Genomic DNA, 25,132 nt, shown 5'->3' on the forward strand with positions numbered 1-25,132 from the left:
ATTATAGTGGAAATCCATTTGGTAAATCATGTAAACTTGATTGACTGCTTCATTTCCCCTTTAATATACAATTCTGTACCCCACCATACTAGTAAATGTTTTTTTTTTAAAGCAGCAGTGTTTAATAGGGGTTGAATAACTATGACACATCTGTATTATAAAACAAAATGTTTATAACAAAAATGGGTTACAGTTTATTTTAATGCCTTTGTTACAGTGTAATTATATATGTAAGTACTGAGTAATATTAATTAAAAACATGTTTACTATTAAGGTTATGGTAGGATTAGGACTTGGTTGAGGGTTAGTTGCATGTAATTATGCTCAATTTACTGTTATTACTATGGTAAGTACATGTAACATAATGTAACAAGGATACTAAAATAAAGTGTTACCCAAAAATGTTACATAACAAATTGGCATTAACACTTGTAATATGCTTAACGTGTTATGTCTTTTTTTAACCGCTCTGGTTCTGGATTAGAAAATCTTATGAGCTTTTGTAAATTCTTAGTTTATATCGCAAGTGTATATTGCACGATTAGCCTACATATCATAATAGCCTAATGAATGTTAACTGCTTTAATCGTAGTGGTAGCCTACGTTATAAAAATTACATGGTTGTCTAATATCTTCCAGTAGCCTACAGTTTACGTGAAATGGTCCGTGTACGTCAATGACGTGTTTCCAGTAGAAACGGGAAACATGCTGGGCAGTGCCATGGTATTTCCCATCATCAACAGTTGCACAATTGCTAATCTCAGTTCGTGTTACAAAACGTGTAAAGCCGTGTGCGCATGCGCAGTGCTGCGCCCGTGGACAGGAAGCCTGAGTCTGACTGAAGCAGCTGATAATCAGGCTTCGGATGTACCGGGAGCTCGACAGCCTCTTTCTGCCTGGGTTTAAATCAGGTTTATTTTAAGTACAAGGACAGAAATCGACGATTTTATGAGCAGTGGCACTGGTCACGCTTCATAGTGACTGATGGAGCTGTATTTTTATTCCGATCGCTGTTTATTTTCGAGTTAACTGTTGGGCCGGAGTAGCTCTGAAACAATGAAGGCCTAGAATCCAGATCCGAGGGATTTAAAGCTCTCCTCTGTCCCAGACACAAGGATCAACGACACGCTCAGGTATTAATATAGCAATAGGCATCCATAATATATACATCCACAATGTCTTTAATGACACTATTGACATTTAATGCGTTTGAACGTGCTTTTGTGAAGGGGATTGGATTTGCTGAACTCTGCTAATTTCTCCAATGATTTTTTTTTCATGTATTGTGAGTTATTGTGGTACTTAAATTTTTGTTTTGCATTTAATATGTTATATTGTAGCACTAACTTTAACGATTGGTTGCCTATCAGCGAACAGATGATACAATGTAGCGAACTTATAACGTCTGCAGATTCTAAGATCTCGGCAACAATGTCACTAAATTCAACGACTGCGATATTAATGTTCACATATCAAGGAACAAGCTTAGTGCTTTTGAGTTAATTTAGTATTTTTTTATTTCTTTTTTGTTGCTTCACGACAATAGCGCAGTTTTCTCGAAAAGGGTGGAGTCGTTCGGTGGTTGTAAATATATACATCGGTTTGGTTTCACTGTAAAACTCGTTTAATAGACAGTTTGTGCAGCTCTTTGGTAATCTTTGATATTTCGGTTCTGTTTTGATGTATTTTATTTGATTTAAATGTTTAGATTCGACGCTCCTCTGCCTGCTCTTCTCTGTGCAAATGTGCTTGTGTGAATCAGGGGATTTAAGCTTTTCCAGAAAGAGAGAGACCCTCAATCCAGAGACTTGGCCGGCCAACTAACTACCAATTTAAAAAAAATATGTAATATTATTAATAACGTTTTTTATTGTCGTTGAAACCCCTGGATGTAGGGATTACACAGATATGGGATGAAACTTGTCTTACAATTTGCCTCCCTTTAGTTTTTCAAGAAGCAACGTCGTCTCTAATAATTATTTAGCGATTGTCACAGAATTTTCTCTTATTTTTTTATTACATTGTTTCACTATCCCCAAAACTACTTGCTTTGAAGACAGCCTGGTACTGAATAAAAATATACATTAAACTTGAGAATAACATTACTAGCCTATATCTCAAATCTTTACAGAAAGATTCATAAAGGAAATCCTGCACATTTAGGTTTCGCTTGTGTCCCTACCAGTTGTTGTTATGAGTTGTTGTCAGCATATTTATGAAATCTAAAAGATTAACATTACAGGCTCTGTTTTTTAGTAATTTGTGCATAATTTATTGTATGCCTACTCTGTCACATATTATAAAGAAATTGTTTGCAAAGTCCTTGTGGTAACCAAGACCAGAAAAAGCTAAACAAAATATGACTACTGAATTTAAAGGGTTAGTTCACCCAAAAATGAAAATTCTGTCAGTAATTACTCACCCTCATGTTGTTCCAACCCCGTAAGACTTTCGTTCATCTTCGGAACACAAATTAATATATTTTTGATGAAATCTGAGAGCTGGCTCACTCCTTGGCTGCTAGGTAATTGATATCTGCCATCCCAGAAAAGTTTGTAAAGACATAATTAAAATAGTCCACGTGACTACAGTGGCTCAACCTTAAAGGTGCATTGCGCAACTTTTCATGTTAAAAATACCTGTTTTCTAACCCGTATTCTTAAACAATTGCCTGATGGGCTGAATGAGCCCTTCTCTGATCACTGCGATTGTCTCTATAATCCTGTGCAGTAAAATAAATAAGAGGGATTCGGGTCGGAATTTGAGACTGGGCGTGACGTCATGCACGGCACGCTCACCTGGCTGTCTGGCAGGTTTGTGTATTCGCCGCCATTCTCCGTAGAAGATGGATTCTAAGAGACCGGCTTGTAGTTCATTTCAAACACCAACGCAAACTCCACGTCAGATAAAAAAAAGAAAACTTTTGTTGTTGCAGTTTCGCTTGCCGCCAGAGGGGGCATAGTTCTGCTAAAACTCAGAGACTTGTGCAATGCACCTTTAAGTTTATCAAGCGACGAGAATACTTTTTGTGCGCAAAAAAAATTAAATAACGACTTTATTCAACTATTAATTTTCTTGACGCTGGTCAGTTTCAACGCTGGTCATGTGTGTGATGCTGGCCAATAGTGAGCCTACATTCTGACATACAACCCAGAAGACGCCACTACGTGAACTCACTCAGGCCTACACAGAAGAAAATGAAAAGTTCTTAACATTTCAAAGTTCTACAGATGGTGGCGCCAGCACCTGATTTGGTAGCACTGTGGGAAAAAGTATCAAATCATAAAATTACTATTGTTTTGCATTAATAAGTGCAGTTACTAACATTACATGTTTGTGTATTGGAAATATAACCGTAAAGCACTGAGCTTGAATTGATGTATAGATAAATACTTTTATTAACCACAGTAACATGCAAAATGTTCATCATTTTTATAGGGAAAAGTTAAATATTCTACTCCTATTAAATGTAGGCCATTGTTGCCCCCCCCCCCCCAACCCCCCCCCCCCCCCCCCCCCCCCCCCCCCCCCCCCCACACACACACACACACACTTTTTTTAGTCTTAGTCCTATGTCAAATATACTTTTTAGTTATCATATTTGGTCAACCATGTCCTGTTTTTTTAGTCAAGTTTTAGTCTACTTGTCGGCCAAAAACAAATTGACGTCATATCAGCCATCGGCTGCCTCGATTTCTTAATTTCGGCATCGGCCAGAGAAAAACCCATATCGGTCGACCTCTGCTTCACGGGATGCGAATGCGCAGCTAAGGGTTCACCAAAGTTGAACTTTGGAATGCAGTGAAATGCAAAACTTTTCACATGACCTTGCGTTTCCAGTCTGACCCATTCATGTGCATTTGAATGGAAATCAATCAATGGAACAAAATTGCAGTGTGACCGCCTCATAATATTGGTCCGAGCTGATAAACAGTCTGCGCAGTGCGGCTCAAACGAGTTTTCGCTTCACTCTTCCTTTGCCTTTTGATGTTTTCATATGTAACAGAAGTGGCAGCTCTTATCAGTTGGGCAACGTGTTGGTTGCACCAGTCCACTGACAAAATTAGTCACCCCGGCAAGAAAAAAGGTCGCAAGAGCCTTTATATCATCCTCTGGTGTCGACACTAAAATAGTTATAGTGATGGTTATCTTTATAGTTATTGTTAAATATATGTTGTGAACGGGCCTTTAGAGTGTAAATGCAAACATCTATTTTGACATGCAGTATCAGACAACTGCAATGAGCGTGAGCTTATTTTGTCCATTAGATCGAAAGATGTGAAAGGAAAAAAAGAAAAAAAACATGTATTTACCCACCCATAGACCCTCACCTCGAAATCAGGACAGAACATCAAGGACACCAATAAATCAGGACAGAAGTGGTCGAAAGAGGACAAAAGAGATTAAAATACCAGGTGTAAACGGGTGTCTGCTTTTGATACGATCGACCAAAATGCATCTTAATACCAGATGTAAACAGGGCCATAGATGTGTCTATTTATAATAAATATTTTACCGATTTTTGCTTGACTGTTCACTCGTGTTGATATCAGTGTTGTCATTTTAAAAGTGCTTTTTATTCTTTCTGTTTTCAACAATGTCAAATCTCATCTAATATTCGCAGGCATGGCTTCACAGCTGCAGGTTTTCTCCCCTCCATCTGTGTCTTCCAGTGCCTTCTGCAGGGTGAAAAAGATGAAGGTGGAGAGCTGTGCTTGGGATGCTTCCAATGAAGCGTACAGTTCTGTGGGCCAGTACAGCTTCAACCCCGCCGCGGGCCTCCCTTTCGGCACCTCCGGCCTGATCTTCCCCCCAGCGTCCCGGGGCCAGGTTGTGGTCCGTGCTGCAGACAGCACCGGGAGCCTCCCGCGTGGGTCCAGTCGCAGGACCTCCCACAACACCCACCACTCGGATTCCCACTCTTCCCGTGGGCACAGGTACGGTGTGAAGAGGAAGAATGAGGAAGTGGAGACTTCCGGAGGAGGTGGAAGTGGTAGCGGCAGCGTTCAGATTCTGGAGGAGCTCTCGGCTCCTGCCTTCTCCGCTCGGACCGGAGGAACCGGAACCACCGCCCAGTCCATCCCGCACTCGGCCACCACCACCAAAAGCAGCAGCTCCAATGGGGAAGGGGACTACCAGCTGGTCCAACACGAGATCCTCTGCTCTGTCTCCAACAGCTACGAAGTTCTTGAGTTTCTCGGCCGGGGCACGTTTGGGCAGGTGGCCAAGTGCTGGAAAAGGGGAACTAATGAGATTATGGCCATCAAGATCCTGAAGAACCATCCATCATATGCACGTCAGGGACAGATAGAGGTATGTTATGATAGTATCTGTGTTTCTGTACTGGATATTGTTTGCAATCTTGGGTTGTTACCGCTTATCAAGATTTCATTGTAGCCTAATTTTACTGCAAAGTCCCTGGTAAGGGTGGGAACCACCAGAGGCCCCACGATGCAATGTCACGATTCTTAAGCCACAATAAAATCCTGTGATTTTAAACATTTTGCGATTTAAATATCGCAATAAAAACAGAAATATCATGTGTTCCCAGTCTGTACATTTCACATCCATCTCCTTTGTCCCTTCCTAACTCATATTTCAGACATTTTTTTATAGAAATTACAGTTGCTAAATAAAACTGTTTGCACATTTTAGTGTTTGCACTTTCAATTCATTGTATTTTTTATTAAAATTTTTTTTTTACAATACATATTGTTTTAAGCAATTTTACAAAGAACAACCTTACCAACAGCATAATGAAAAAGTCAAAGGTGACTATACTTTACTCTCCTTTTTTTAGTCGTGGAATGTAATTATGTGCGGAATCATATTTATATTGTTGATTTTGAAAGATGCATACATTTGCCATTAACAGGTAGTTAAAAACTTGGATGAAGTCATTTCCAATGTGAAATCGCCTACACAATAACAAAAATGGTTAATTTCAAAAAGAGTGTAACTGGTATCACTGAATGTAACCGTTATGTAACAGGTGAGCTATCTGTAATGATGAAGCTGGCTGTTTTACATGTCATTCCTCCCTCATAGCATTAGACACATTTTACTGCTACTGTGGTCTTTCTCGTCAATCTTGTTGCACTATGAATGTCGAGCGTGCTGGCAGTGTAGATATCACATTATGGCAGCTTCTTTGATTCTAATCTGGATGGAAAGGCTTGCTGGGGCTGTAGCCCCGACAGATATTTGCATAGTACCGGCACAGCCTCGTAGGATTTCCTAATAATTTTCCTGTTTTTTACTGTCACTAATAAGGTAATAATAAAGATGTTCAGGGAAATTTATAAAGTGCGTAATAACTCTGCTCGCTTTACAATGTTACCTTGTAAATTATTTAGGGTAAAATTAAATAAAATGCAGAATATTTAATTTATTATCTTCTTAGCACCCCCTTTGAGCTGTTAAAGCCTGCTTATGGCGTGACAGGTTGTCAAAAGCACATAGAACCCATTATAATCAGTGATTCTGTCTACACTGCACTGTACACAGCAAGTCGCCTGACTCACTCGATCCAATCCGCATGCTTGCGCTTTTGACAACAGGAAAAATGCATTTGGAACGTTCACTTTGAGATGTCCAAGGACTCGCCAGTGTTGCAGACCGTTGCAGACCATTTTCTTTTGCAGAGAGTTTCAGCTCGTAAATCTTTGAAGTAAACTTCGCCTTTAACGCCACCTTTCAAAAATATTGCTTTATGTACCCCCCCCTCAGCTTACTGTGTGTTCGAGACATGCAGTGCCGTGAAATGTTGCCTTTTTTCTCCCTAGAATAAAAAGATTACCTTTCTAAGAACCTGGCACATGTTTTAAACTAAATTAATTGTTTTGTCCCTTGTATTAATTGTGGACACTTTTCGTCATTGATCCTCTTCTAGGTGAGCATTTTGAATCGTCTCAGTGCGGAGAACGCTGACGAGTTCAACTTTGTGCGCTCCTACGAGTGTTTCCAACACAAGGGCCACACATGCTTGGTGTTTGAAATGCTGGAGCAGAACCTTTATGACTTCCTGAAGCACAGTAAGTTCAGCCCACTGCCTCTGAGGCACATCCGGCCCATCCTGCAGCAGGTGGCCACGGCCCTGATGAAGCTGAAGAGCCTGGGTCTCATCCACGCTGACCTGAAGCCTGAGAACATCATGCTGGTTGACCCCATCAGACAGCCCTACAGGGTAAAGGTTATCGACTTTGGATCAGCCAGTCACGTCTCCAAAGCCGTCTGCTCGACTTACCTCCAGTCACGTTACTACAGGTGAGAAGGGATTATCTGTAATCTGTAGATGTTTAATGATCAGGCATCCCTGTAGAAGAGATTACCTGATGGAATCCTAAATGGTTGATCAAAGAGAAATGCAGCCTATATTCATAGATTATGATATTGAAATGTTTTTTTTTATTTTTTCACTTTCTGTTCACAGAGCCCCTGAGATCATCCTGGGTCTGCCGTTCTGTGAAGCCATTGACATGTGGTCGCTGGGCTGTGTGATTGCAGAGCTCTTTCTGGGCTGGCCGCTGTATCCAGGAGCATCAGAATATGACCAGGTCACATATATTATGTTACTATTGTTATTATTAGGGAAAAAAGCTAATCCTTAACTAGAGGGCTGTTCCATAAAACAAGATTAGAAAACAAGCCAGGCTTATTTTGGTTAGTCAGACTTATTGTCGGTGGATTCCGTTTCATAAAGCAAACTTAAAATAGTTCAAACTCAGTTACCCTGGCAACTTATGCTGGGAAACTAGCCTGGTCCAGGGCAGGCTAACTGTCAGGCTAAGCCTCAGCTGTTACACAGATCCTCTAACACTGACCGACAAGAACACAATGATATTACCACTGACACTCTCTCATACCATTATTGGACTTTATTAACCACTATCAGTCCAAAAATAAATACACAGTATACAGAAAATCTACTTAAATAAGGCTACAATGATAAATTAGACGATAGATGGATAGATGGATAGATAGATAGATAGATAGATAGATAGATAGATAGATAGATAGATAGATAGATAGATAGATAGATAGATAGATAGATAGATACAATATATACTACAGATTTTCTTTTGGCTGAATGTTTTGTGCCCAAGATTTAATTCGATTGTTTTAAAGATTTATGAATACATTTCTCTCTGGTTTTGTTTGGCAGCTGTAGTACATGTTTATGATTATTAGAAGAACATTAGAACACAATAAAAAAAAAAAAGCTTTTTAAAGCAGAAGTTAAAATCACACAATTAAAAATAAATAATTACAAAAGCACAGTATAAATTTTAACTGGTAAGATGAATCTGAGCTTAGTAATTGACAGTATATTAACCTACATTTTATTTACACCATTACAATAGTCCCTTTACAGTTATTGTTATCATAAAAATACACTTGTAGGTTTAAAATTCTAAATAAGGGACATCTAATGTCCAACTAACAAATATTTTAGCATATATATATAAATATAAATAAAATGTACTTTGTCTTTCAATTCAAACACATTTAACACAATTATACAAATGGACAGTTCCTTTACAGACATCACATTTTCCCCCAATAAATATTCCTTATTTTTCCTTCTACTTTTTTTCTTTTGTGATGATACCCACCAACACATAGCCTAAAAAACACATAATTAGAACAATAACCAAAAAGTACATGGTTAGACACTTTTACATATGATTTAAGGGGAAAAAGACAAAAAACAATAAATAAATATTAATACAAATTTCACATATTTATATCAAACTCTTATAATGACACATAATTCCTAATAGTTATTCAAGTAATATTATTTAAATATCAAATATTCAATATTAAATAAGTCAATAAATAAAATAACAAATAACTAGAAATAAAAGGGAGGGTTATATAAAAATGTAGTTAATGTATTCTAATATATGTTCCTTTATTTTATGGAATATTCTTTGATTTTAGAGTTGCACATATCTTTTCAAAATGTATACATTTGCTCTTAATTTCATGTTATCCTCTCCATAGTGTACTTTAGAAACTAAATCTAACCACTCATTTAAAACTGGGGATTCTTGCTTTCTCCAAAAAATTATTGCATTAAAAGCTGTAATTCTCAGCATTCTAAACAAGTAGGTCATCTTTATTAAGTAGCTTAGGTCCTATACCCAAAACTATATTTTGTATCTTTATATATTTAGTTTCTTAAAAAAAAATCTTCCCTGAATTAGGCTACTTCTGTTAAAAAATTTTTTTATTAGAAATATAAAATATATGAGTGTAATGAGCTATAAGTTCACTGCAACTTATCCAACATCCTAAAGATAAATTATTATAATTAGAAGATATTTCTGGTGTTATAAAATATCGCATATTAATTTGCCAAGCAAAATGTATATTTTAGTCAGAATTATTGCGCTCCTATTTGGCGCGCAGCAGCGCTCGTTCAATATGAAGATTAGCAGTAAAATTGATACATTTGCACGACTTTCTAACATTTACAGATGGAGAATATAACCGTAAAATGTAAGTTTTGCACTGAGGGGGAAAAAAAACACGTCACAAACGCATAAAACAGCACAAAATATACGCTGTTTGGTGGATCGATTTGATCCACGATCGACCTCTAGGGCTGCTTCAGAAACGCGCGCACACGCAATTATCTAGACTAGATAAACCTGGATCAAATTAGTGAGATTGCGTGAACTACCTTTTATGGAACCACTTTAGCCCCAACTTATTTGTTAGGCTCATTCAAGTCTGGTTTTGGAGTTTAATCCCCGCTTTTCTAAGCGTCTTTTATGGATCAACCCTTAGGGCTGCCTCTTAATAGTCGACTAAACTTGTATTAGTCGGTTAGTTGCAGAAACAAAAAAACTCCACAGGAAGTAGTGAAGTCACGCAGTCCGTGAGGGACAGATTGTTAACGGCAGGTCCTTGTGGTAATTACAGCATATCAGGCAGGAAATCCAAATGTTCGCCTATCATCAACCTCAAATATGGCATATCGTTCAAACATGTTAACCTAGATAAATGTGTGCTATTAGGCCCACATTTATAAGTGTTTGTACGGAGTGTGGAAGCTAAAGTATAGCGTTTACTGCATGAAGGCGCCAGCGCGATCACTTGCATTTTTTTTTTTCTGATAACAGTGGAAACAACTTAAAATATTTTTTTGGTCATACAGATAAGAGTAATACATCATTAGAAATTGTAAAGGGTCTTTTATTTGTGCACACTCACAGTAACAACAAAACGTTGTGCTTTTGTAAAATAAAGAAAACGAACAGAATGCGCTTTCTGCCATCTTGTTCTCGGTGAACTGGAGTGCGTCACAAAAATGAACCGAAACTCAGCATATGGGCTACTTGCATCAGTATTGATTTTAGTTCCTTGTAAAGATCATCAATATTATCTATAAAGCAGTTCTGCAAAAAAAAAAAAAATCATCCAGCTCAGTTTTCATATAATGCCATCAGTACAGTCAGATCAATAATATTGTTGAATATTAAGTGTCCCAAACACTTAAGCAAGCCAGAGGCGACAGTGGCAAGGAACCCAAACTCCATCAGGTGACAGAATGGAGAAAATCCAGGCTCAATTTTGGGGTCTAGTTCTCCTCTGGCCAACGAACGACCACGGTGTGAATTCAGAACCGGATCGATAGCATTCAAATTTTCATCCAGTTCCTCCTTCTTGAAGATCGATTCATCACACCGATATGGAGCCAAAGCTGGTGATAGGGTCTGTGTGGAGGACCTGTCTGGTTCTCGTGGTCTTTGCTGAGGATCTGTGCCGACGGCTGTTGTGTCGACGAGGTCTTCACAGGGGATTTTCTTGTAGACACGGCCTCTGCTGACATTCAGGGCTGCGTTTTGGTTGTCTAGTTGCAGGTCCACATCTGATCTGGATATGGACCGGATCCCGCTGACTACGGTAACCTCAGGATAAGGATGAGACAGACAGACTTATATTAGTGTAGATGTCATTCTTTTTGCGATGTAACAAGTACATCGGGTGTTATAGGAAGTGTCTTGGTTCCGGTTGTCCTAATTTATGCAGCCTAACAATCATTTAACTGATTTGAAAAATAAAAATTTATCATTTGTTGTGTATGAAAGGTGTTTTAGTCTATAATTAAACTGAGTGTCTGCTTCCCGAACGAGGGTAGGAAGAATTCCAGAGTTTGGGTGCTAAATAGGAGAAGGATCTTCCACCTGCAGTTGATTTTGATATTTCTAGGTATTTTCAATTGGCCAGAATTTAGAGATTGCAATAGACGTGAAGGACTAGTAAGAGTTTGCTTAAGTACTGAGGAGATAAACCATTTGGTGTTTTGTATGTAATTAGCAAGATTTTAAAATGTATGTGATGTTTAATAGGGAGCCAGTGCAGTGTTGGCAGAACTGGGCTAATATGGTCATACTTCCTGGTTCTAGTAAGAACTCTAGATGTATGGTTTATTAAAACTGCAGAGGTGAATTAAAATGATTGTGACAGATATGAAGGGGGAGGAGAATTCATACTTGTGTCGGGTTTTCATACATGCCTCTTGTTACAATTACAGAATTGAGATGTTCTTCAAGATGGCTTGCTTTGATTTGTTTCTGGGTCCTTTGTTGAAATCTTCTCTAGTCTTTGTACTAGACTTGACATTTCCTTTTTCCCTCTCCAGATTCGGTACATTTCTCAGACACAGGGATTGCCTCCAGAGTATCTTTTGAGTGCTGGCACAAAGACAAGCCGCTTCTTTAACAGAGGACCAGACTCCAGCTATCCCTTGTGGAGGTTAAAAGTCAGTACTCATCGTTAAGGTTTTTTTTTGGCGGGGTTAAAACAAAACTAACTCTGAATTACAGAACAGTTACTCTTTGGTGAATATTATACTTGACTGACACTTCTATATTTTTCTAGACCCCATCTGAACATGAGTCTGAAATGGGCATCAAGTCAAAAGAAGCGAGAAAATACATCTTCAACTGTTTAGATGACATGATGCAGGTAATTACAAATAGATCTCTAGGATGGAATCTGTCAATTCTAGATGTCTAATACTAAATCTCTCTTGTTTTTTGATCGGTTTCCAGGTCAATTTGCCTACTCATTTAGAAGGGACGGACATGTTGGCGGAGAAGGCGGACCGACGGGAGTTGATTGACCTGCTGAAGAGGATGTTGAGACTGGACGCTGATAAAAGAATCACACCCACAAAAACCCTGGCACATCCGTTTGTGACCATGAGCCACTTGCTGAGCTTCCCACACAGCTCTCAGTATGTCCTTTTGAAGAAGACATGGAATTCTAGCTTTTGTTCATTTTGAGAGATATGTGTGTTTAAATTAGTTCTCTTATGATTTTTTTTTGTAGTGTGAAGTCGTGCTTCCAGAACATGGATATCTGCAAGAGAAGGAACAGTAGCTTTGACAGTGGAAAGGCCCTGTTTGCTGCTAACGCTGTTCCTGGAACTGCTGGAAACCTGACTGTGACCTTCAGCAGCCAGCTAAACCAGCACAGCCAGGTCCCGTCTGCTGCTGGAGCTGTTCCTCTCCTCAACTACCAGCCAGCTCTTTACCAGCAGGCTACCATAAACATCCCAGGCCTGGCCCAACCCAGCATCCCCATGCAGACCCGCCCCACACAGCTGTGTGCTCAGACTGAACCTTTCCAGCAAACCCTCATCGTCTGCCCCCCCACCACTATCCAAGGTGAGCTGGAGCAGGGTGCATTATGGGTGTCTAAGCAAGACTTGACTTGTTGCCTTGCCGCCCTATCAGGCAATGACTTTTATGCACAAATGTACCTCCTGAAACCGATTTCAAACAAGACTTCTGAGGCAGTATAATGGTTGAATGATCTACAACGAAAAACAAAATGGAGAAAGATGCTGATAGCGAAGTGAATGTTTAATACTGCAATACTACTTTCTCTCTAGAAATATTCAAATGTTGAACAAGTCATTAAAGAACAAACTGACTACCAAACGCAACTTTCAGATGGCGTTTTTATATTTTAGCTCATATATCACAGAATTGAACACGGAATTGTGGGATATCATGGGCAGTGAAGGATACATCTATGAAACATCTCATTAGACAGTATGTGACGAGATCATTTGATTTGGACATGCCTTGTTGCCGTCCTCCATTTGCTGCCTGCAGAAACAGCATTTTTCAGCTTTTGGACGCAGGCCATTAGTTCTAGCTAAAGCATTGTTTCATAATGTTCTCGTTGAATATTCTGTCTCAAAAACGTCACATTTCGTAATTAAAATGTTGCAAACTATTCATTTTTGATACCAAAAATGAAGATGCTCTTTTATTTTTCCCAAAGGGCTTCCATCTTCTAATAAAACCTCTAGCTATCCTGTCAGGATGGAGAATGGTGTTCCTGTTGTCCAGCAGAACCAGTCCACGCAACCCCTTCAGCTTCAACCCAGCATGCTGACACAGGTAAGACATGCAGCACATCTGTTTCTCAGTGTATAATATCTCACTCTGGCGTAATATCTAACTGATCACTGCAATCTGATGAATTGCAAATGAATCCAGTTGAGTTGGAGAGGAAAGGTCCGTTCTTAAAGTCTGCATGGACACCCCTTCTGCTGCTGGCAAGTGCCAGTAAATGGCACATGAGATCACAGCCTTGTACCCTTGACCTGAGTCTGACCTTTTGTCTAATCTTTCCATGCTTTTTGCCCCTTTCCCTCCATGGTGCCCCTCCTCCATAGGGCTCCTGCACGCCTCTGATGGTGGCCACACTGCACCCCCACACAGCGGGAGTGGCGTCCCAGTACCCGCTGCCCCTGGCACTGGGCTGTGGGGCAGGACGGCCTGCCCTACTGGAGCAGACAGCCACAGTGCTGGTAAAGAGAGACCCACCCAGCGCTCTACCACTAACATCACTTCTCAATGCCCCTCTTTCCAAAATCCTCCTTAAATGCATCCTCCTTTCTTTCTGATCTCTCTGTATTTCTTTCTGAACACTCTTTGATCTTACCTTTCTTTCTTTCATTGTTACTTGTGTGTATTTATATTTTTTTTCTCCTTTTTCTGATCTCTCTTTGATCATTCTGGGCCTTCTATGATCTCTTGCTGATCTTTACAGATCTCTTTGATCTTTTTTTTCTTTTAATCTCTCTATTTTCCAGTCTTTTTTTTATCTTTTTTCTGATCTCTCTTTGATCATTATGGATCCTCTGTGATCTCTTGTTGATCTTTATTTATCTGTTTTTCTGATCTCTCTTTGATCTCTTTTCTCCAACTTTTTCTGATATATATTTTTTTTTTACTTTTTCCTCCTGATATCTGCTTTTCTTTCTAATTATTACTTGCCCCTTTTTTTCTTTTCTGTATTTCTAATCTTACTTTCTGATCACTCTCCCTATCTCTTCCCTCTGAGTCACTCCCGCATCATTCTTTCTCAGTGCAGGTCTGATACAGGCATGGGAGGCATGTGCTGACTCTTCTGTGCTTTGCTTGCAGCTTCTTGTTGTGTGAATTTTTTTTATTATTTTTTTTTATTTTTTATATAAATCCCTTCTCTGACCTCCTTCCCCAGCCTCACTGTCTGTTTGGCCCTCCGTCTTCTCTCAGGGGAGGAGACTGACCTTGTCTACAGCTCAAAAACATTTGCAGCCATGTTCCTCTCTCTCTCTCATAGCCATGTCTGTCCGCAGGTACTCTAGTGCTGCCCGTACCAGCATGGCAGATCTTTTGGGCAGTTTTGCTCTGTGGAAACACTCATTGTTTTCTGACTATTTAACAGCCACGGTTCTTCCCAACAGGTTGCCGGATTACTGTCTTTCATCCCCATCTTAATTTTTTTTAATGCTTGTGTATCATTGTTGCATGCTGTGCTTGTCTTGGCTTTTAAAATCATACGAAAATTTTTGTGCATTGATGGATTATTTAATTCATTCGTTTTATTTATTGGGGTGTTCACTTTAATTGAGTGCAGTGATGTCACTGCGTGTTTCATCAGCATGTTAGATGAGGTTCTTCGCCATTCTAGCATGACACAAATGATGTATAAATTCAGATTTAAACGGCCATATATGCATCAATGTCACTCATTGTGTGGTGAAAGCTTGGTCATAGCTGTTTTACCCTTTATTCATTTGTCAGTAAAACTTGTTTAAGTTTGATTGAAAATCAGTGGTACACTATGACTTGTTCAAGTATTGAACAGTGTCAGTGTCACTAAGGCCGGTATTTTGTAATCCTCCAGCAGGCCTGGCCAGCGGGTACCCAGCAGATCCTCATACCCTCTGCATGGCAGCAGGTTCCTGGCATGACCATCCACAACTCCAGCCACCAGCCCGTAGTGACCGAATCGCCTCTGGAAGCCCTACTGTCCGAGAACTCTACACAGCAAACATCAAGCTGGAGGTAGAGCTACACGATAATAATGAATAAAGACCTACTAATGTCTACTGTAGCCATCAAAATAACACTTCAAATAAAGATTGTATGAATTACCTCATTACACCAGTAGGTGGCGACAAGTGAATTAAAACAATGTATTTGTCATTGAATCGTTCATTGAAGATATTTGTTCAAAAACACAGATTCATTCAGCAAGGATACAAGTGAAATCTTTGAGTCATTGAATCATTCATTAAAAAAAATAAAAATTTTAATATTAATAGTTATTTAAGTGGCTGCAGTCAGAAGGTTTACTCTTTTCTTAATTTTCTTCCGGTTCAGTGGCCGGTAACACTATTTCAATAGTCCACTTTAGACATTCTACTAACTATGAGTAACTTTGCAGCTACATGTCAACTAACTGTCATTAGAGTATTAGTAGACTGTCTGCTTAATATCTGCTAACACTTTATTTTGTTGGACCTCCAACAGACGTTCTATGGACTATAAGTAACTTGGCAATTACAAGTCAACTTATTCTCCTAACCTAACAGTTTACTGACAGTCTACTACAGCCTACTAATACTCTAATGAGAGTTAGTTGACATGTAGTTGAAAAGTTATTTATAGTTAGTAGAATGTCTAAAGTGGACTATCCAAATAGTGTAACCAAAAGGCCACTTTCTTTCATGTATTTCGGGAACAGTGAATGAATTTACGTGTTTTAAATCAGACGGATGCGATAATCTGAATTGCAGCGCAAACTAACATGTCAAAGCCCATCAAATGTTATAGATCAACTAATAAGATTATTATAAAGGTGTTTAAATGACCAAACTTATTAATTTACACATATTTGAGAATCGTAATATCAGATAGTTCATGACATTAAAAAGTTTGTGGATATTTTGAATGAAAAATAAAATAAAAGCGACGCATCAGTCATGCAGTGCTATTGTGGCTGCACTGGATCACATGACAAGCATTTCACATTACCATGGAAGTAAGGCGATACGTTCTAAAATAAGTTTCCTTAAATTCACACTGGGGGCCCAGCTAGAATTTATAAAACATACATGCGTGTAAAAGGGCTAATGCTGATTGGTTGGTTGTGTCCTGCAGGGTGTCTCAGAGCAGTCAGCACAATGGCGTTGTCCAGCAGAACCCACACATCCTTGGCAGTCTCAATTCCACCCAATCCCTTAGTCGAGGAACCTCTACGGTCACGAGGTCACAGAACAAGAGGAGCAGGATCTGTTGTGACACTGGCAGCAGGTATTGGGCCACTTTTGACACTCAGATATTTCAATAGTATAAACGAAGTGACATTAACAGTAATTGTTGTTGTCATTTTGAACTGTCATTTTGTTTGTAAAGCTTGTGCTATATTTAAAAGAAAAACATGATTTGATAAACCATGCTTAATGTAGTGTATGTGTTCCCTGTATGTGGAGAGATCTTTTAATATACCGTCTGACCATTTCTGTATTCACAGCAGTGCTCAGTCATACAGTGCTATTCTCACTCAGCCCATCATCATCTCTGACACCCCAAGTCCTGCTGTCAGTGTCATCACCATACACAGTGACTCTGAAGATGAGGACGAAAGGAAGTTCCACCCCGTTAGGTGAGGTCACTACCTGCTAATATACATACACAACCAGGTTTATGAGAAACTTATACTCCTATTCAGCAAGGACACATTCAATTGATGGAGAGTTGATTGTAAAGACAAAAGATTTCTATTTCAAATCAATTCTATTCTTTTGATTATTATTCTATTCTATTATTATTATTAGTAGTAGTATATATTCTTTAATTATTAGAAATGTTTCTTGAGCAGCAAATAGGCATATTAGAATAACTTTTTTGAAGGATCATATGACACTGAAGACTGGAGTAATTTAGCTTGACCATAACAGGAATAAATAAAATGTTAAAATGTATTATAATAGAAAACTTGTTTAAAAATTGTTATTCGCATTACTGTTTAAGTGTATTTGGTGAGTAGAAGACTTTTTTTAAAAAAAAAAAAAAAAAAAAAATCTTACCAACTCCAAGCTTTTTAAACAGTACTGTATGCTGTACTTATAATACTGTATTATTTAAATAAATACTGACATAATGTTTTTCACAATCAAAATAGCTCAATCTAACTTCAGTAAACCACACTGAAGTGTTTGAATATTTTAGCAAATGTGATTAATGTTACCAGTACGTATGTAGTGCTTGTTTTGCCACATTTAACCAAATGTATAATTTATTTTATTCCTTGCATTCATGTGAAATTCAATGGCTTTTTAAAAATCACAATTTTTTTTCTCTCTCAGCTGTGGCCCCAGCCACAGGACTAATGTGATCAGCTGTCTAACCGTTCATGATTCGGACTCTTCCACCGCCAGTCCTCTAACTCCCAAGCCCCAGAACAGTCATGTGGGGTTCCAGTCCTCACGCCTGTCCAAATCCATGGCAGTGGTGGCTCCATCTGTGAAAGCGCAGCCTGTGGAAAGCTCAATATCAGCCAAAATCCCACTTGCTGTAGGCGAGTATCATCTTTTTTTTTATTCAGTGTAGCTTGGTCAACAGCTATTTGGTGTACTTTTATAAAACAAATATATATTTTTTAAAACTACATTGGCTGTGTTTGTTTTAGGTCTTACTCAGAATTACTACATGAAGCCTAAGAGAGCCGCTGCCGCCACAAGGCAGCCGAGCAGCTCAGGAGAGAGAGTCACTGACCCCCAACAGGAGCCCAGCAGATCTCAACCACTTAACCTCAGTCAGGTGACCACATCTGTCAGTGCACAACACCGCAAGCACCGTTTTGTTACCATTTCGAACACTGCATTTTTGTATTATGTATTTGCTCAATAACTGATTTGTAATGTTATAATAATGGTGATGATGATAAATATTTTATTCTTCCCTTTGGGTAAATTCAAGCATCCAGTAGCTCACACAACAATTACAGACAATAGAAACAAACACCCAGATTTGAATAATAAATAAATCAACCACAACAACCAAATTAAAAAGATGTGCAACAATGAAACGTGCATGTTTAAAAGGCACATTGTCCTAAGAATAAATAATGAATTAATTTACAGACTCAAATATTGCACATGATCCCTAAAAGTCCAATAATAAAAATGAATAGCACAATGAAATAAATACCAAAACAGACAAGAATACTGCCTCAGGATGTTCAGTATTTTGTAAAGTTGTAATGATAAGAGCGGGGTGAGGGGGATCAAGAACTGTTAAACAGCCTAATGGCCATGGGGATGAAAGATCTTCGAAACCTCTCGGTTCTGCTGCGCAGTGAAATCGTCTGCTACAACTGCTCCTCCGATTGATCAAGATGTTATAAAGAGGATGTCCAGTATTGCCTGCAATTTTCTCCTCATGGATCTCTCCACTACCACTCCCACAAAATCCAGACTCCTGCCAAGCACCAAGCTGGCTTTATCCACCAGTTTGTCGTTCCTGTCCGTCATATTGCCTTCCCAACAAACTGCAGCATAGAAAAGGACACTAGCCACAGCTGACTGATAGAACATGCACAATGCAGACATCAAGAGGGGGCTCTGTCCCCTTTTGTAGAGGGCATCCGTATTTAGGGATCAGTCCAGCTTATTATCCAGTTACACACCCAGATACTTATAGGACTGCACCACCTTAATGGCCTCCCCACGTATACAAATAGGCTGCAATTGTGTGCTAGATCTCCAAAAGTCCACCACCTCCTCCTTAGTCTTTATGGAGTTCAGAAGGAGTCAGTTCTTATTGCTCCAGTCCCTGAAGGTCCCTTTCCTGTGCATCCCTGATACACGTCACAATAGCTGTATCAGAATATTTCTGTATATGGCAGGACTCAGAGTTGTGTTTGAAGTCTGATGTAAATAGTGAACAAGAATGGAGCTAAGACAGTCAGTTCCCTGTGGTGCCCCAAACGCTGCTCAAGACCGGCACATAATAAGGTCTAAGACCGACTGCCAAGAAGTATGTTGTCATGTTAATCAAATTAAAATGGATTAATACAGATCCCCTTAAAATAGTTTTGCTTATAAAATAGGCTTATGTTAAACTTTATTTACTGCTTAATACAGTGCCTGTATGTACAAAAATAAAGTATTGAATAAAGTGTTTGCCTCATGAAAACGTCTGAAATATAGTAGTCAACATTTGAAATGGATCCAATCCTTTCATCAAAGTTATACATGAGTTTTGAACAATACTCGTTCTTGTCTTAGGACAACTTTGAACTTTTTTGATCCACTTAAAATGATGACAACTGTATCTGTGTGTTTGACAAATATTGCATCTAATCCACTTCATCGGTAGTCAAAAGTAGAAAATACACGGATAACGGACACGGATTGTTTGATTTTGGTTCATTCACACTGCCAGTGATTTTCCGGAATCTGTGAGTGCGTTCACACACATCCCATAAAGACACGTGATGTCAGGATGTGTTGTAGAAAGACAAGTCTAATTTTCCGCTACGGCTCTTTCCATTGAAGTCGTGGACTTGGTGGAATTTTTTTTACGCAGTGTCTTAAGTTTACTAATGATCTGCGCTTTCGATCTCGAGAAACCACGCTCAAGCATTTTTTTCCCAGATTCGGTCGTACACTAAAGCATCGCGTACCGTTTCCACAAAGCTGGCGAACGATCTCAGCTTCAGCGCGGATAGTAAGGAGCTCCTGGTCTCGGCTTCATTCCATTTTGCAGACATTTTTTCGTTCTTTCTTTGTTGATGACGAACACAAACTTTCTTCAAAGAGCAACAAAATACCTCTTACGGCATCGGTCCTGGCTTGTGTTCACACAGGGCGCGTTTCGGGACTGATCCCGGCAATGTTACTATAGGTCCTCATCCCGGCATCAATCCCAGGACATGTTTGCGTTCACACAGAAGGCACTCTAGCAATTTTACGGCAATTTCCCGGGATCAACACGCTGTGTGAAAGGGGCTAAAGTATACGCAAACACTTCGAAAAACAGAAAGTGTCCGACTCCACGTCTGCAAGCATCAAATCTCGCCGATCAGTTAAGTCTAGCCGCTTAATGTATGGTAAATACATGTGCTTCAATTTCCTTTTTTTTCCTCCTTTTTCCAGACCACTGTCTCGTCATCCCAAGGACCATCCGGTGGCTCATCGTCCCTGCGCCGACAGCACACGTACCCTCCGGCTTCCTCTCATTACTGTCTCCAGGAGGCGCCCTCGTTCACCAGCACCCCCAGCCTGTACACCTACCCCACTCCCGCATCCCACATGGAGCACTTGCTTGTCCAGGGCTCCTCCCCCTCCATTCATGCCCCGCCCACCAGTCACTATGCAGCCAGTCTTATCCCAAAGGACTCCATTGGAGGTGTGGTCCACAGACTCTCCACCCACTACCAGCAACATTACCCCGCTCACCCTTATGTGACCACGAGCACCAGCACCACTAGAGGAAGCGGGGCGTACAACAGCTATCAGCTCAGTCCCCGGAGGGTCCCTCAGTACCCCTACATATGAGACGCACAGACCACGTCTTACCTTTTTAATGACCGACAGACCTGCCGTCAACTGCTGCAACTGTTTTTAGCTATCCTATTTATGTTTTAGAACGTTGTTAATATTTAGAAATATAATATTTGCATTTTGAGAAATCCAGTGTCTGGTTAGGTAAGTTTATTTTCTTAGCTCAAGGAACGCTGATGTGTTTTTAATTCGCAAGCAATAGCGGAATAATGCTGACATAAAGGAACGGGATCGTGATAGTGTAATATTATCTGTTCAACTAAAATCCTTACACTAATCCTTGACATGTTTTATACTCTATTTTGATTCTGTGCCGTGTTTTTGTTGTCGTAGGATCTCTTTGGTTTTTAAATTATGTTTGATTGTGAAGCTGACTGGTTCTAAACCACTTTTCTGGAGGGTCAACAAGTGGATGGAAAGAGAAAGAGAAAAAAAATTATGTGCCCTGGTCGTATTGTTATTTAAGTTAGCTCTTTATGTGATTCAAAATCAAAGTCCTTGTAGAATCATAGTGTATGTTGTGAGGAATATAAATGGATGAGGAGTAACATCAACTTCCTGTTTTTATTATGCTAAAATTCTTTAATCATGTCAGTACTGGCTCATGAATTCTCATGGAGAAACTAGTGTTAGGATATTTAGCAGAAGAGATGGGATGTCAAAGCCAATGAAAATGTGATGCTACTTTGGAAACCATAATCACACACCAACAAGTGGTTTTCTGACATTGTGTTTTTTGTTTGTTTGTTTTTTTGCAGCATTTATGAGTAGTCTGCTTTTAAAACTAGAGTACACCAAAAATGTTGCTGACCCTTGACCTCTGTTTGTGGTCTTAGTGACGGACAGCTAATGTGATATTTGAAATTCTGCTCAAAATGACACTGTGACTGACCTCTATAGTCCTCCTTGTTCTGGTCTCAATAACATGACGTGCCTTGACATTCTCTCGAACATGTTTGGCTGTGTTTTTGAGTTCAGAGAACATTTAGCATCAACCAAGAAAGTACTGTACACATTTTGTAATGTCAAACAATGACAAAAAGAAAGAAAAAACACCTCCATTGTAATGCCATCAAATAAACAAACATCATTTCAGTTTCATCTGGCTGCATTTTTAAGCTTTTAGTTTTAGTGTTTGTTTTCTGGGAACTTTCTTTCAGTTGTTAGCTTGTGTAATGCTACACTGTAAAAAATATACAATATGCACTGTAATATATATATATATATCTCGTTAGATTTAGGGTACGTTTACCTTAATACGATGAACTAAAAACGGAAATGTTTTTCCTTGAAACTGACTGTCCATTTTTCATTATATTGACCATCACATTTTTTTGCCACCTTTTGTTTATGTATTAAATAATTCGATAAAAAAAAATATGTATATAAATGTAGACAATTGCATTTGACATGATCTGAATAATAGACATTACATTTGAACAGATTAGTCTATGTAGGTTACTGAGCCATATCCATAATTTATGATATTAATAAAGTTTACACCGTTATTAGAGTTACACTGATTTGAAGTATTGACCTTATGTGCCAGAGAAACAAGCGCGCAGCCATCTTTATAATATTGTTTTAATATACAGAGAAACCTAAAAAACTTGCTCTGTTACTGATGTAACCTCGGTTCCCTGAGATAACGGAAAGAGTACTGCGTCTTAGCTTAAGATGCTAGGGGAAAACTCCTTTCCCCGAAATACTGAAGCCTTTATAAAATAATGCAGTGCTACTGCACAGCCATACAGTGCTGAGGCTTACTCGCACGCTATTGGCTGGTCAGTGGGAACTGATAACAGTCAGGATAAGAATTACCATGGATTCAGGTTTTTATCGACTGAAGCGACAATCGCTAGTCGTTCGCACCTTATCTCAGGGAACCGAGGTTACGTTAGTAACAGTATGTTCCCTTTCGAACGGTAAGTCGTACTGCATCTTAGTTTAAGACGCTAGGTGAACCTATTCAGTCACGCCGTGCTATGATGAGTGCAATGACATGTACACCACCCAAGCTGGGACGCTAAGAAGAGTCCCAAGCTAGAGTTTACTGACATATCATATAAGGGGGCAAAGACCCATAATGTGAAGGGCCGGGCTCACCAAGGCAAGCCACAATCACGATGAAGGGACTTGTATGCTTGCAGCGTGGCATGTGGTATCTGAGTATGGACCCTAAGCACTAACTGTGAAGCGCCGGGCTCGTAGAGGCCAGCTCACCTTCTATTCGGTTGATCACCAAAGCTTACAAAAAGCTGCACCACTGCCTGTACTGGGCGGCGCGCTCAATGTATGCTCTCAGAGCCCTAGCTGGGCAGAGCAGGTGCAACTGCTGCTCGTCCTCTGCGGAGGGGAGAGCAGAGAGCGTGATCACCTGTGCTTCGAACGGGGTTGAAAGCACTTTGGGCACATAGCCGTGTCTTAGTTTGAGGATGACTTTAGAGTCACCTGGGCCAAACTCCAGACAGGAAGCACTCACAGAGAGCGCTTGTAGGTCACCAACTCGCTTAACTGATGCTAAGGCTAGCAGTAATGCAGTTTTCAGTGAAAGTGGTTTTAATTCTGCCGTTTGCAACGGTTCGTACGGGAGCCTCTTCAGTGCTCGAAGGACCATTGATAGGTCCCAGGAGGGCACCGTAGGGGGCCGTGGGTGGTTAAGCCTCCTGGCTACCTTCAGGAAGCGGACAATCATGTCGTTCCTGCCCACCGACTGGCCAGCCATCGGTGCATGAAAAGCTGTGATGGCTGCCACATAGACTTTAAGCGTGGATGGAGAACGGCCTGCATCCAACAGCTCTTGAAGAAATGAGAGTATCTGTGATACTTCATACAAGACCAGGTCCTGGTTTCTGGCTGCGCACCAGCTAGAGAACACAGACCACTTAAGAGCATAGAGGCGCCTGGTTGACGGAGCTCTAGCCTCACTGATAGTACTCAGGACACTCGCTAGGAGGTCCCAGAGCTCCCGTCGAGGGGCCACACATGTGCCTACAGTTTGGGACAGGGGTGCCAGATCGTCCTGTTCGCCTGGGAAAGGAGGTCTTTCCTCAGGGGAATTGGCCAAGGGGCTGCTGGGAAGCAGCTGAATCATCTCAGGGAACCAAGGTTGGGTCTACCAGAGAGGGGCCACTAGTAGGACTGTATGTCTGCCCTCCCTGATCCTTTTTATGACTTGGGGGAGGAGCGAGACCGGAGGAATAGCATAAAGTAGACGGCTGGGCCAGTTGTGGGCCAGCGCGTCCCTGCGCTTCGAGAAGAATGTTGGGCAATGACAGTTGTCTTCAGAAGCGAAGAGGTCGACCTCTGCCCTCCCAAAAACACTCCATATCATTTGAACCGTTTGGGGGCGGAGAGTCCATTCCCCAGGGGACACTTGGCCCCTGGACAGCATGTCTGCTCCCTGGTTTAGTCTGCCCAGCACATGCGCTGCTCTTAGAGAGCGCAGGTTGCCGTTCGCCCATAGGATGAGATCTCTGGCCAGTTTGTACAGCCATCTCGACCTGAGCCCACCTTGGCGGTTTATGAAGACCACTGTTGTGTTGTCCGTACGGACCAGGACTTGGTGACCTGAGAGACGTGGTAGGAAGGTCTTGAGGGCTACCACTACTGCGATCATTTCTAGGCAGTTGATGTGCAACCGTGCCTCCGTGCTCGACCCTGAGCCGAAGGCCGGTTCGCCCTTACACAGAGCGCCCCAACCCATGTTAGAGGCATCCGTGGTGACTATCATTCGTCTCAAGACTGTCCCCAAGCTCATCCCAGACTCGAAGAGTGGGTGTCGACCCGAGGTTTCAGCCAGTACTGCAGGGGGCGCTTGGCAGCATACCCAGCGGGAGTACTGATGAATCTGAGGCCATAAGACCTAGCATCCTCTGAAACGTTCTGAGGGGTCTGTCGTCTGACAGCCACGCCCTCATTTGGGCTGAGTCTAAAATCGCACCCAGGATAGAGATCCTCTGCCTGGGCAGCAACGAGCTCTTGGTTGTGTTTATATCTCAAGGACAGTCTGTGACGGGGCGCTATTTGGATGTGAAAGTAAGCATCTTTCAGATCCACTGAGAAGAACCAATCCATTGGGTGAATCTGTGCTAGGATTTGCTTCAGAGTTATCATTCTGAACGGCCATTTGATAAGGGCCTTGTTCAGATGTCTGAGGTCTAGAATCTGACTCGCTCTGGGTTGGCGGCACCGCCTCTATAGCCCCTTTTTTCAATAAGCTCACCACTTCAGCGCGGAGGACATTACACACGTTTCTCG

At 40.6% G+C, this 25,132-nt stretch overlaps 1 protein-coding gene across 3 annotated transcripts; it reads left to right on the forward strand.

Annotated features, from left to right (window-relative positions):
• Nucleotides 1–808: 808 nt before the first annotated feature.
• hipk1b (homeodomain interacting protein kinase 1b) lies at nucleotides 809–21,973 on the forward strand. Of its 3 annotated transcripts, none has more exons than XM_082155643.1 (16): nucleotides 809–1,133; nucleotides 4,625–5,313; nucleotides 6,893–7,266; nucleotides 7,433–7,556; nucleotides 11,654–11,773; nucleotides 11,893–11,979; nucleotides 12,066–12,250; nucleotides 12,346–12,683; nucleotides 13,309–13,427; nucleotides 13,706–13,840; nucleotides 15,205–15,365; nucleotides 16,464–16,616; nucleotides 16,837–16,968; nucleotides 17,672–17,883; nucleotides 17,995–18,125; nucleotides 20,465–21,973. In XM_082155643.1, exons 2-16 carry the CDS (start codon nucleotides 4,627–4,629, stop codon nucleotides 20,864–20,866), a joined length of 3,360 nt encoding a protein of 1,119 aa, XP_082011769.1. In that variant the 5' UTR covers nucleotides 809–1,133; nucleotides 4,625–4,626; the 3' UTR covers nucleotides 20,867–21,973. The 3 variants fall into 3 exon arrangements, with proteins under 3 accessions (XP_082011769.1, XP_082011770.1, XP_082011771.1); XM_082155644.1 differs by having other exon boundaries at nucleotides 15,208–15,365; XM_082155645.1 differs by lacking the exon at nucleotides 13,706–13,840 and having other exon boundaries at nucleotides 810–1,133.
• Nucleotides 21,974–25,132: the final 3,159 nt, after the last annotated feature.

The sequence above is a fragment of the Leuciscus leuciscus genome, assembly GCF_965113295.1.
Source record: "Leuciscus leuciscus genome assembly, chromosome: 23".
NCBI lineage: Eukaryota > Metazoa > Chordata > Actinopteri > Cypriniformes > Leuciscidae > Leuciscus > Leuciscus leuciscus.

Excerpts from the sequence above, each read along its gene's own strand:
- hipk1b (XM_082155643.1), top strand. The coding sequence starts at position 4,627 with ATGGCTTCACAGCTGCAGGTTTTCTCCCCTCCATCTGTGTCTTCCAGT. Across the intron at positions 15,366-16,463 it reads CAGCAAACATCAAGCTGGAG|GGTGTCTCAGAGCAGTCAGC; the intron begins GTAGAGCTACAC and ends TGTGTCCTGCAG. Across the intron at positions 17,884-17,994 it reads CAAAATCCCACTTGCTGTAG|GTCTTACTCAGAATTACTAC; the intron begins GCGAGTATCATC and ends TGTTTGTTTTAG.